The 12,849-nt window shown below is 38.9% G+C and overlaps 1 protein-coding gene across 4 annotated transcripts in view; it reads right to left on the bottom strand.

The window, feature by feature from the left end:
* Window positions 1–12,849, bottom strand: part of rph3aa (rabphilin 3A homolog (mouse), a) — a 36,003-nt gene that overhangs the window by 2,371 nt on the left and 20,783 nt on the right. For 2 of the 4 annotated variants that reach the window (XM_079804924.1, XM_079804925.1), the window contains 13 exons: window positions 12,301–12,384; window positions 7,878–8,046; window positions 7,684–7,722; window positions 7,376–7,585; window positions 5,550–5,702; window positions 5,255–5,334; window positions 5,051–5,125; window positions 4,593–4,702; window positions 4,185–4,311; window positions 4,036–4,092; window positions 2,106–2,257; window positions 1,843–1,924; window positions 1,533–1,629 (listed from right to left, as the gene is read on the bottom strand). In XM_079804924.1, coding sequence (XP_079661050.1) covers window positions 1,533–1,629; window positions 1,843–1,924; window positions 2,106–2,257; window positions 4,036–4,092; window positions 4,185–4,311; window positions 4,593–4,702; window positions 5,051–5,125; window positions 5,255–5,334; window positions 5,550–5,702; window positions 7,376–7,585; window positions 7,684–7,722; window positions 7,878–8,046; window positions 12,301–12,384 — 1,435 coding nt within the window. Of the gene's footprint in view, window positions 1–1,532; window positions 1,630–1,842; window positions 1,925–2,105; window positions 2,258–4,035; window positions 4,093–4,184; window positions 4,312–4,592; window positions 4,703–5,050; window positions 5,126–5,254; window positions 5,335–5,549; window positions 5,703–7,375; window positions 7,589–7,683; window positions 7,723–7,877; window positions 8,047–12,300; window positions 12,385–12,849 lie in introns of all 4 variants that reach the window. The other 2 variants (XM_079804922.1, XM_079804923.1) reach the window with 1 other exon arrangement.

The raw sequence follows: 12,849 nt of genomic DNA, 5'->3' as shown, positions 1-12,849 counted from the left end.
GGATATAACACACATCCTATTTTCTCATAACTCTTATGTTCATTTAAGACTTCTTTTAATTGTGCTTGCGAGGATACCCGACAAAACAGGCATTTTAGCATAATTCTGTGCGTTTCCATCCATTCAAGCGCTGTCAGAAGCGGCTTTCTGTGCGGACGCGCGCCAATAATGCACTGGGTTCTCTTGTGTCTTGTCACGCTTGAATGGTTTAAAAGCATTTACAATAGCGGTGTGATCATATAAAATGTAATGTTAGCCAAAGGATGGCAGAAAAAACGGATACTGCGTTAAATATTTTTTAACTTGTTAAACAAAAAAATAATTATCCGCATGCGTTAACATGTTAATTTTGACAGCGCTAATATACACTGACATTTAAAAGCATCATCAGCATCATTACTCCAGTCTTCAGTGTCACATGATCCTTCAGAAATCATTCTAATATGATTTGATGCTCAATAAACGTTTATGATTATTATCAATGTTGAAAACAGTTGTGTAAAATTTTATATATATATATATATATTAGGGCTGGGCAAATTAATGCGTTAACGCGGGCGATTAATTTTCTCAGCTTAACGCATTAAAAATATTTTACGCAAATAACGCAGCGTCCGTTTTTATATCCATTTTTGCTTAGCGTTACATGATCATCACGCTCTTATTCATCTAAATGCTTCCAAGCGTGACAAGACACAAGAGAACGCGTTGTATGCCAATGTCACACACACACACACACACACACTTGACGCATAGATAGACTCGCGTCAGTTTCCTGCTCACATCGAGTTCTCTTTTGCTCTTGAACAAACAATAACTCAGAGGATTTTGAGTATTCTTATATCAGGAGTCTTAAATTAGTTAAATAACGTCTTAAATGAACTTAAAGAGTTGTGAGGAAATGAGATGCGCGGGACAGCGCGTGAGATCCGCGGCTGTTCTTAAAGTGACAGGAGCACTGATGATGATGTCATTAATGTTCATCAAAGAACAACGGGAACAGAGACAATTGTAGCTTTAATGATGATTCATCTATATTTAATTTATTATTTATGCAGTTAAGAAAGGTGTTTGATAACTATTACATTTCTGTATATGTATAACAGGGAAGGCCATGGGTAAATATAGCATTTATTATTTTGAGTTTATGTAAAGATTGTTTTAAGTTCACTTAAATTAAAAGTTGTTTTTTTTTTAAAGCCTAATAAATGTTGAAATTGGGAGCTTTCAGTTATACTGTAATGTAACGTCATTAATGTTTCATAGACACTTTAGTATCAGTGATACTGGCCTTCATTCATAAAAAGATGACAATACAACACATATTTAAAATATGCTGTCTTTAAATTGTTTATACATTAATTTGAAGAGTAACTGAAATTACAATATCAAAATATTAAAAACTTAAAATATTAAAAACTTGCGATTAATCACGATTAATTACAGGGAAAAAAAGCGATTAGTTAGTTAATTTTTTTAATCGATGCCCAGCACTGATATATATATATATATATTTGAACAATATTTCTCACCAATGAAATCATTAGATGTTCCCATGTCATAATCCCAGACAGTGATATCCAAAGTCTTCTTCGCCAGTTCACCGTGCTTGATTTCATAGCTAAACTCCTGCAATTCCAAAAAAAAACCTCTGAATATATTTTCAACAACAACAAAAAACCATGACAGGTCCAATTCACAGGATATACGGCAAAAAAAAACCTCCTTTCATTATAGTGTCAGAGCGTATTAAAGCACTGTCATGGTGCCATGTCAATGTCGAGTGTGTCAAGACGCTCACTGCAGGTCGTATCACCAGAGACGGAGAGAAAGAAAGAGTACCTCATTAAACTCCGGGTTAAGGGTCTTCTTCTTGATCTGAGTTTTAAACTTCGCTTTCTTTCCCATGTCGGGCTTCAAGAAACTGCAAAACAGCATGACAATTCAAGAGACACAAAAACGCAGCACATCTGGGATCGTTAAAGAAGCCTAATGAGTGTTGCAAAACAATTCCACCAAACAAATGACTCTTCTTACGGAGAACATTTAAATTACTTTGAGAAGTACTTTGCTTCTGTTTTTGAATTTGATTGTAATATTCTTACATCTTTACAAAGGGATCAGAATAGCCATTCGAGTCCATTGCTGCCAGATGAGCACATCGAACTACGCCCACAATCAGACGACTTTGTTGGCTGTTGTAGGTGAGAGAAACCAGGACACGTCCCCTCTCCTCTGCCTCTTCACCGTCCTTCAACTAAAAAAGCCACACAAAAGAGGAGTAAATGCATATAGTTCATATGTCCTGTGGACTGATTAAAGGGTTAGTTCACCCAAAAATGAAAATAATGTCATTTATCACTCACCCTCATGCCGTTCCCCACCCGTAAGACCTCCGTTCATCTTCAGAACATAAATGAAGATATTTGTGTTGAAATCCGATGGCTCAGTGAGGTCTGCATAGCCAGCAATGACATTCCCTCTCAAGATCCATTAATGTACTAAAAACATATTTAAATCAGTTCATGTGAGTACAGTGGTTCAATATTAATATTATAAAGTGACAAGAATATTTTTGGTGCGCCATCACTAAATATAGTATACTTATATAGTGATGGCCGATTTCAAAACACTGCTTCATGAAGCTTCAGAGCGTTATTTGAATCATGATTCGGATCACGTGTCAAACTGGCAAACTGCTGAAATCACGTGACTTTGGCGCTCCGAACCTCTGAATCGATACGCTTTGAAGCTTCATGAAGCAGTGTTTTGAAATCGGCCATCACTATATAAGTCGTCATTTAGTTTTTGGGCGCACCAAAAATATTCTCTACGCGTTATAATATTAATATTGAACCACTGTACTCACATGAACTGATTTACATTAATGGATCTTGAGAGGGTGGAGTCATTGCTGGCTATGCAGGCCTCACTGAGCCTTCAGATTTCAACACAAATATCTTAATTTGTGATCCGAATGTAACGGAGGCCAGCTAGTAGTCGCTGTGCGAGTAAACCTCACTCCTCTGATCTCAAGAGACGCTCTAGCGACTGACACGAAGTTGCAACCTTTAGCCTCCTTGTTAGCCTCCACACTCCTCATGCCGGCAGACCCGGGTTCGAGTCTCGCTTGAAGTGGGTGGTTCAAACAGGAGGGGTTACACAAAGATAAACGGAGGTCTTACGGGTGTGGAACGACATGAGGGTGAGGAATAATTGACATTATTTTCATTTTTGGGTGAACTAACCCTTTAAGCCATTTAGCCAAACCTTTAGTGACTTATAATGCACAGTTTATGTTTAAGTCTCTTCTGCTCACCAAGGCTTCATTTATTTGATCAAAAAAACAGTATCATCAGCAATATTGTGAAATATTACAATTTTAAATAATTGTTTTTTTTTTGTAAATATACTTTAAAATGTAATTTATTCCTGTGATCAAAGCTGAATTTATCATCATTACTCCAGTCTTCAGTGTCACATGATCCTTCAGAAATCATTCTAATATGATGATTTGATGCTCAAGAAACATTTATGATTATTATTACTATCATCAATGTTGAAAACAATTTTGTCGAAGCTGATACACTGCCATAAGAATAAGTAACTATTAATACTTTTATTCAGCAAGGATGCATTAAATTGATCAAGTGACATTAAAAGACATAGTTTTTTACAAAAGATTTCTGTTTCAAATAAATGCTGTTTTTTTTTTTACTTTTTATTAAATCAAAGTATCCTAAAAAAAAAAAAAAAGCATATAATGGTTTCCACAAATATACAATGCAACACAACTGTTTGATGCAAATTCAGCTTTGCGTCACAGGAATAAATTACATTTGAAAACGCATTCAAACTGAAATCAGTTATTTTAAATTGAGAAAATATTTCACAATATTACTGTTTTTATGATGTTTCTGATCAAATAAATGCAGCCTTGGTGAGCAGAAGAGACTTCCTCTAAAACCTTTAATTAATTATTCCAAACTTTTGACTGGTAGTGTATTTATTTTCATGTGTAATATTTCACGTTACCTCCTCCTCATAGAGCGCCATGCCACGAGAAGCACCTGCGCCAGCAGAACGTCTCACCTGCGTACGAGGTGTTAAACACAGTCAATTCACTACAATGCCATTATTACAGTAAACATTCCCCAAACGCTCTATTGTCCCCTTGAGCTTACCGGAGCCACTCTCTCAAGACACACATTGAAGGTCTTCTTCTGGTTCAGCTTCAGTTTTTTCAAGACCACCCGTGTCTCGCCGATAAACTCATTATGGCCGAACTTGTCCTCATCACTGACAGAAAGCCTGCCAGGGAACAATGCGGATGCTGAACCTTTCCACTCTGGGAAATGTCACGGCTTTAATTAAGTCACTGCAAACTATTCTAGCTGAATACATCAATGAGGCTCCACAAGAATCTTCAAGTTGCAAATGCAAATGCAAGAAAACGCAACGTTCAGCTCATTCTATCATGCAAAGGACTTCATCCATTGAGGAAGGAGAACTGTAAACAATTAGCATTATGTTGGCCATTCACATATACCTGGGAAAGCTTCAGTGCATGACGTACGGTAGAGCTGGATTACCTGAGAGTCTTTTTCTGCATGTCTTCATTAGTGATGCCATGATAAACAAGGTTCTCGTTCCACACAGGGTTCAAAGTGGTACGAAGCGTCTTTGTTCTCAGCTTGTTAGACTAAGAGATTGACAAAACACCTTTGTAGTTATCAATGTCAACAGCAACTTGTACATCTTTATGTTGCAGCTAAATAACAGCAGGTATGTTTACATGCACTATCGCCAATCAGAATGAATCCAGTCTGAAAGTACTATTTATATGAACCCTGAACTTTGCAATCGGATTCATATTCATTTACATGTGCATTACATGTATTCCGAACAAATCTATACAAGGCGCCACGTTAAAAATGTCACGGATGCTATCACTTTTCAATCCGATTGAGCCGTCGATCAAATTGCTAATGGATAATTTTGGTTGCATGTAAACGTAGCGAGTGATATTTAACATTAACAGGTTTGGTACCTTACTGGCTCCTGGAAGCAAGTGCAATTTCACATAAGGATCAGCCAGACCATTGGAGTCCATTGGCTTCAGACCCTTCACCAAAGACGGAATAATTGCATGGTTAGCAGTTATACGCATGGTGACATGATCCTTCAGAAACATGTTTTCAGTTCAGAAATAGATTGCGTCGAAACTGTTCGTTCTTGGGAAGAAAGACAATACCTTTGCTTTGATTATATTGCAGTGCAGTTCGTTTTTCTCCTCCTCGTAGAGCAGGCTGAACTCCAGCATGCCCAGAGTGGCTGGAAAGTGGACAACATCGTGTCAGAGAAATGAACAAGAAAAGACAAAAAAGGCTGACACCAAAAAACAAGTCTTGCATCAACGGCATCTCAAACACACGTCTGCTGATTTTACGCAATCGGTGATGCAAGACTTCCACGGTAAACCATTTTGTTCTGTGCGGTTCCCATGGGGTACAAACATGTCCATATGTCAGTGCAAATTAGCATCTTACTGGCATCGTCAGAGTCGTAGCTGTTGGCATCCTCTTCATCCTCTGCAGTGGGGGGTGGTGGCTGGCGTGGAGCAGGAACGCTGTTGGCAGCTGGCAAACGTGCGCTGCTCTGCGTAGCAGGTGGTGCCCTGGCCTCCGGTCGACTCGCAGGATCTAGGATTCATACCAAGAGACATGCACTTAATGCAGATTCTGTTGAAGCACAATATGTGCAAGTGCTACAGTGTCATACTAAAACAATCACGGAAGGAACCAGTAATCACCAAGTTAAGCATCCAGATCGATACTTCCAGACGCATCAACCAACTCTAAGAAGCCATTTAGCTGTTTTTATCCAAAGTAATCTGCAATACGCTAAAAGGTTCAGACCTTCTCAATCGCAGGTTAAGCACCTTGATCAATGGTGACAAATCTACAACTTTTTGGTTACCAACCCAAGGGCCACATTTATAAAGATGTGCGTAGAATGATCCTAAATGTGTACACACAACTTCCGAAATGTTCCTACAAACGATTGATTAAACATCCAAACGCACAAAAATGTTCCTCAATGCATCCCAATTTATAAATCCGAGAGGCGTGCACTTATTGTGCAGATTCTGTTGAAGCAAAATCTGTGCGACTGCCTTAGTGTTACACAAAAAAACAATTAAGGAATGAAACCGTAATCACCAAGTTAAGCATCCAGATCGATACCTCCAGATGCATCAACACAATCTAAGAAGCAATTTACTTGTTTTTATCCAAAGCAATTTGCAATATGCTTATAGGTTCAGTCCTTCTGGAGCAATCGGAGGTTAAGCATCTTGATCAATGGCGACAAATTAAAACCTTGCAGGATTCAAACCCACAACTTTTTGGTTACCAAACCAGGGTAACCAAAATAAAGCTATGTGAACGTACAACAGTTTCTGAACTGTTCCTACAAATGATTGATAAAACACCCATATGCACAAAAATTTTCCTCAATGCATCCCTCTTTATAAATCTGAGAGATCTGGACATATTGTGCAGATTCTGTTTGAGCAAAATCTGTGCGATTGCTACAGTGTTACACTAAAAACAATTAAGGAATGAAACTGTAATCACCAAGTTAAGCATCCAGATCGATACCGCCAGATGCATCAACCAACTCTAAGAAGCCATTTGGCTGATGCGTTGCAGTTTGCTTATTATAGGTTCAGTCCCTCCGGAGCAATCCGAGGTTAAGCGTCTTGATCAAGGGCACAATGGCGACAAATCAAAACCATGCAGGATTCAAACTTACAACCAGGGGCCTCATTTATAAAGACGCATGTAGAATGATCCTAAATTTAAACATACATCAATTTGTGAAATGTTGATAAAATATCCATACGCACAAAACATGCTCCTCAATGCATCCCACTTTATAAATCAGAGTTCATCTTAAATTCAAGCACAATGTGAGCTTATCAACTCCAGCTACAGAATGCCCAAAAATATACATAGTATAATAAATAGACATGATAAACATTATATAATGGATGTTTAAACATTATGTATATTTTTTTTCTTCAGAAAATCATATAATTAATGAATTACTTGAGTTGCTCGTTTACACATATAATATTAACGCATATTGTGATCGTTTATCTTTTGAATAAACAATTATGGAGTATTTTAATAACTGGCATGTATGATACATTTTCACATCCTTTTTATCCTGATTTGGAATTTAGAATCAAATCCGATCATACGTGTACACAATCGAAGGGAAATACAAGATATTATAATATCGCCATTGCTGAAGCAAATCATCTTGTGGAGAATACATGAGTTGGATATTCTCTCTACAAAACTCTCACCTTTTTGTATGGAAGTTGTGGGAAAGGTCGACACCGGAGGTTTGGAGCTCAGAACCGGCACTTCTCTCGTCACCACAGGTGGGTTCGTTTGTCCTTCCATGGCTACGTTTGACTGAAAGGTGTTCCTGCTCAAAGACTGTCTTCCTCTGTCTACTTCTAGGGCTCTTTGAGATGTGACTGAATGCTCCTCGCGTTTAGGGGGCATCGTTTCTGCTGAGCATGGAGAAAAGGGGAAAATGATACTGCATGATCATAAGCCTCATTTCCTCCTAGTGATATTACGTGTTATTGAAATGCAGGACACACACCAGATATCTGCTGCTCTCTGCCGGTGACCTGCATGCTCTCTGAAATGCAATGCAATGCAATTTTCCAGAAAGAAAAAATATATCAGTTCCTTTGAACCGTGAATTATGAAAACATTGCAATAAATTACTCGTGCCTAGTGCGAATGCATTAAAAAAAACTGCACGGTATTCAGAATTCGTAATTAGAAGTTTACCTCCATTTTTTGGCCGCAAAGGTATTGAGGACTCTTGACCAGTTGATGGATTGGTAGAAGTCGGTGCACTGTTTGTGCTGAGCGCTCTCTGATTAGAGATCGGTAAAGGAGCGGGTAAAACCTGCTGGGGTAAACCTTTGAAAAACCAGGCCCCAGACCGCTTCAGCATCTTGGGGAAAGAATAAATAGTCATTTGGCGACTTCAATGTAATTTTAGAGCACTGATTTATTCTAATTCACCACTAATAACATACATTTGTGCTCAGTTTAGCAAACTCTTGCTCGTGTGAGTGAATTGTGAGAGTCTGCTAAAGTCATTTTGGCCTAAAACAGACTACAGCCAAAGGGGGGAAATGTAAATTTCATTTAAAAATCAGCCTTGTTTCTCCAATCTTTGCTGTTCCACTTTCCAAGCTCCAAGTAATTTGATGCGATGTGAGTTCCAAAAAAGCAAAGCAATTTTCAAACCTAATTGAATCTTAAGAGATAAGACATACATCATAACATTAGCTTGGATTCATAGACTCGGAAAAATAGGATGGATTGTTTTTCGGCAGCCAAGTAATTGCAAAAACAATGCTGAGTAACACAAGTTTGTTTTGTTTTCTTTTACAGCACCTGTGAATCTCATCTCGGCCAATTACCATCCAAATAAGCATCAGCTGGGAGCTGGAATGGCTGGATTATGAAAATGCAGGAACTCTGAATGTCAGCGACTCAATGGATTAAAAGTAAAAGGGATTCGGGCTTAACGATCTTGTTGCATTAAAGAGAGTCACATCTCATGCTGCTACTGACCCTGTCTGACAACGAGACTAACCGTGACTTACATTGTCAAAAGGATGAATCATCTTATCACAGTCAAAGTGTCTTCAAAAGTCAGAGGTGCTGATCTATCCTATCCATTTATATCTCTGAGTGACAAACAGAATAATTACTCTGTGCAGCCACTGACATATTATTTATAGAGCATTTCTTTAGGAGTTGATTTAGAAATGTTGTAAGAACGGATTTGTTAAATCAGACATGCACATAGCTGCATAAGCATTGCACCGACGGCACAGCCATCAAAACACAGAACTGTGCCAATGGCAGGTAAGTGAAGATTTACATTAACAAGCAACCGAAAGCACAACCTCTGCAAAAACATGAGGGATTCACAATATAAAGAATAACTCACCCAAACAGGAGAATATTGTCATTATTTAAAGTCCCCCTGTAGTCAATATTTTTTACCTTAAAACTCATCTTTGATCACTTATTTAAACATTATTCATGCCTTAAAAATGCAAGTCTACACCCTTGCTTCAATAAATAAATATGCAAATTAGCCTCCACTCACTCACACCAGCTCAGAATACCTGATTCACTTTACTGTAGTAAACGCTGCACATTGGCAAATACTGGTTTAATTCAGCCATATGTTTAAACCTGATTCAGAAGAAGCAGAAGAGTAAATTATACAGGCTCGTCTACAAGTCGACGTATCAGAATGGTAATGCGTTTTATGTATCGTTCTCTACAACGTTGGACACATAACACATAGGTCATGTCCACACTAATACGTTTTTGTTTGAAAACTTATATTTTTCTCTCCGTTTTGGCCCTCCTTCCACACCGAGACAGCGTTTTAAGTCGACGAAAATTTTGCTTTTTTAAAACGCTCTCCAAAGCGGAACCGTCTTTGCGTTGTCAACCTTGATTTATTGCAGTATTGAGGTGTTCGGTTTTATTTTAATTTTAGAAAATAAACATTGGAATTGTACACTCACCTAAAAGATTATTAGGAACACCATACTAATACTGTGTTTGACCCCCTTTCGCCTTCAAAACTGCCTTAATTCTTCGTGGCATTGATTCAACAAGGTGCTGAAAGCATTCTTTAGAAATGTTGGCCCATATTGATAGGATAGCATCTTGCAGTTGATGGAGATTTGTGGGATGCACATCCAGGGCACGAAGCTCCCGTTCCACCACATCCCAAAGATGCTCTATTGGGTTGAGATCTGGTGACCATTTTAGTACAGTGAACTCATTGTCATGTTCAAGAAACCAATTTGAAATGATTCGAGCTTTGTGACATGGTGCATTATCCTGCTGGAAGTAGCCATCAGAGGATGGGCACATGGTGGTCATAAAGGGATGGACATGGTCAGAAACAATGCTCAGGTAGGCCGTTAGGCATTTAAACGATGCCCAATTGGCACTAAGGGACATCCCCCACACCATTACACCACCACCACCAGCCTGCACAGTGGTAACAAGGCATGATGGATCCATGTTCTCATTCTGTTTACGCCAAATTCTGACTCTACCATCTGAATGTCTCAACAGAAATCGAGACTCATCAGACCAGGCAACATTTTTCCAGTCTTCAACTGTCCAATTTTGGTGAGCTCGTGCAAATTTTAGCCTCTTTTTCCTATTTGTAGTGGAGATGAGTGGTACCCGGTGGGGTCTTCTGCTGTTGTAGCCCATCCGCCGCAAGGCAAGAAATTGAACAGGTGTTCCTAATAATCCTTTAGGTGAGTGTATTGGAATTGGTGACTTGTATTGGAGTCATTTTCTCTGTAAGGAAAGTATGGTTTTCAGGTACTCTTTGCACCTCTGATATTTTCTAATAAGTTCGTCCTATTTTATTACCATTTTCTAAACTATAGCGAATAAACTGTGATAATGTGAGAAAATGTTGAAGGTGTCTGAATGCATTGTGGTTTGACTGTAGTTCATCATAACATCATAATATACACCATATACTTAATTCACCCACTATATTGCTAAGTATACACGATTTTTCATGTCAACAGAAAAACATACCAGGATAACCTGGCTTCTCTTGAGAATCCCCTGCTTCAGAGCAGTCATAGTTAATGATATGCTAAAGCCCGCCCACACGTTGACATGATTGGTTACAAGGTAGTTTGTGATGTCATAAATATATGCGTTTTTGAGTCCATCTTTGGTTCACCTCAGTTTTAAGGAGAAAATACTCAGCAATGGTGTTGACTGATGAATTTGCACATTGTTTGTCTTAAAGCATATTAAAAATACCACATAGACATACAAACAACATTAAAAACTTGATTTTTACCACAGGGGGTCTTTTAAAGGGTTAGTTCACCCAAAAATGAAAATTCTGTCATTAATTACTCACCCTTATGTCGTTCGAGACCCGTAAGACCTCCGTTCATATTCGGAACACAAATGAAGATATTTTTGTTGAAAGCTGATGGCTGAGAAAGGCTTCAGTTAGGCCTCCATTGGCATTCAGTACACTTATACTCCCAAGACCGATAAAAGGCACTTAAAATGTCATTACAAAGTCCATCTCACCACAGTGACTCTACAATAATCTTACGATGCGACGACAATAGTTTTTGTGCGCAAAAAAAAAATCAAAATAACACCTTTATCCAGCTTGTTATTGCCTTCCGCGTGTGCCTCCACGACGCATGCGCGAGAATATGACGTAGCGCCGGGGCTCGGGATTCCATGAAATGCACACTCTAACCCCATTTTGAGCACTACGCCGAGACCTAAAGCACGATCAATGTAGAATCCAACAGCTGAGATACGCGCGTCTTCCTCTGATTGTAAACAAATCACTTCTGGGTCATCTGTCCAAACGCCGGATCTGCGTCATATTCTCGCGCATGCGTCGTGGAGGCACACACGGAAGGCAGTAACAAGTTGGAAAAAGGTGTTACTTTGATTTTTTTTGCGCACAAAAACTATTGTCGTCGCATCGTAAGATTATTGTAGAGTCACTGTGGTGAGATGGACTTTGTAACGATGTTTTGAGTGCCTTTTATCCGTCTTGGGAGTATAAGTGTACTGAATGCCAATGGAGGCCTATCTGAAGCCTTTCTCAGCCATCAGCTTTACACTAAAATATCTTCATTTGTGTTCCGAAGATGAACGGAGGTCTTACGGGTGTCGAACGACATAAGGGTGAGTAATTAATGACAGAATTTTCATTTTTGGGTGAACTAACCCTTTAATGTGGTTCATAGTGATCACTGTGATAAAATGTAGTCCATATGACTTGTGCTTTTCTGATTTTGCTTTTTCAAATCAGTGCACCACTTTTAGTTCAACAAACCAGGTTTATTAACGTTAACAAAAAATATTGACAAAAACTATAATATACCAATGGTACTAAAACACAGCAACACAAAGGTCAATAGTGTATGGTGTCAACATCATCAAACTGGGCACAACATGTCTAAAGGTGAACAATGAAGTAAACAATTTAAATTTGGGTCTCTTCCTAATACACAAGACTAGTGCACAAGTCGCATGGACAACTTTAATGACACTTTTTGTTTTAAGCATGACAGTCACAATGAGCTGCCATTGTCGGCTCAAACATTCCCCCCTTGTGTGAAAAAAAATCGAATAATGACAATTTTAGGCATCTCACCTCTTTTTGCTCACAGCAGATTTTGCACAGCCATTTTGGGTTGGAATGACTGATGCTTTGAACGCCACACTTAGTGCACATGTTCTGTGGGGGTGAAACACAAAAAAAGCCTCAGGAGGCTGCGCAGGTGTAAACGCACTCGGATGGCATTAACCTCCTCTGGAGTTCCATCACTGCTGAAAAACAGCCCACACACTATATATCCCCTGAGGGATCAATAAAGAGTCTATTGATCTTTGTGTCATGCGCCCCCCCCAAAAAAAAACACAGGCCTATGCACTGCAACTGTGTCTTTATTTTCGATCATGTAGACTGATTGGCATCCCTCTTAAATGTGCACGTGGCTCAGTAATGGGCAGGCCATAATAAAGATAAGTGCATATCACTCATTCATTTCTGCTTGGTTATTTTTGGACAATCATTATTGGAAGACGTGCATTAGATAATTGAATGAGGTCGAAGGCGAATGTTTAGCTGTGTCCCAATTCAGCATCCTTCGGTGGCTGTCCCAATTCGAAGGCTGGAATGCGACCTACAAATGCAATAGAA

Source organism: Gobio gobio (assembly GCF_949357685.1).
Source record: "Gobio gobio genome assembly, chromosome: 22".
Classification (NCBI taxonomy): domain Eukaryota; kingdom Metazoa; phylum Chordata; class Actinopteri; order Cypriniformes; family Gobionidae; genus Gobio; species Gobio gobio.
Note: the sequence above shows the minus strand (reverse complement) of the source record. Positions and strands in the feature narration are given on the sequence as shown.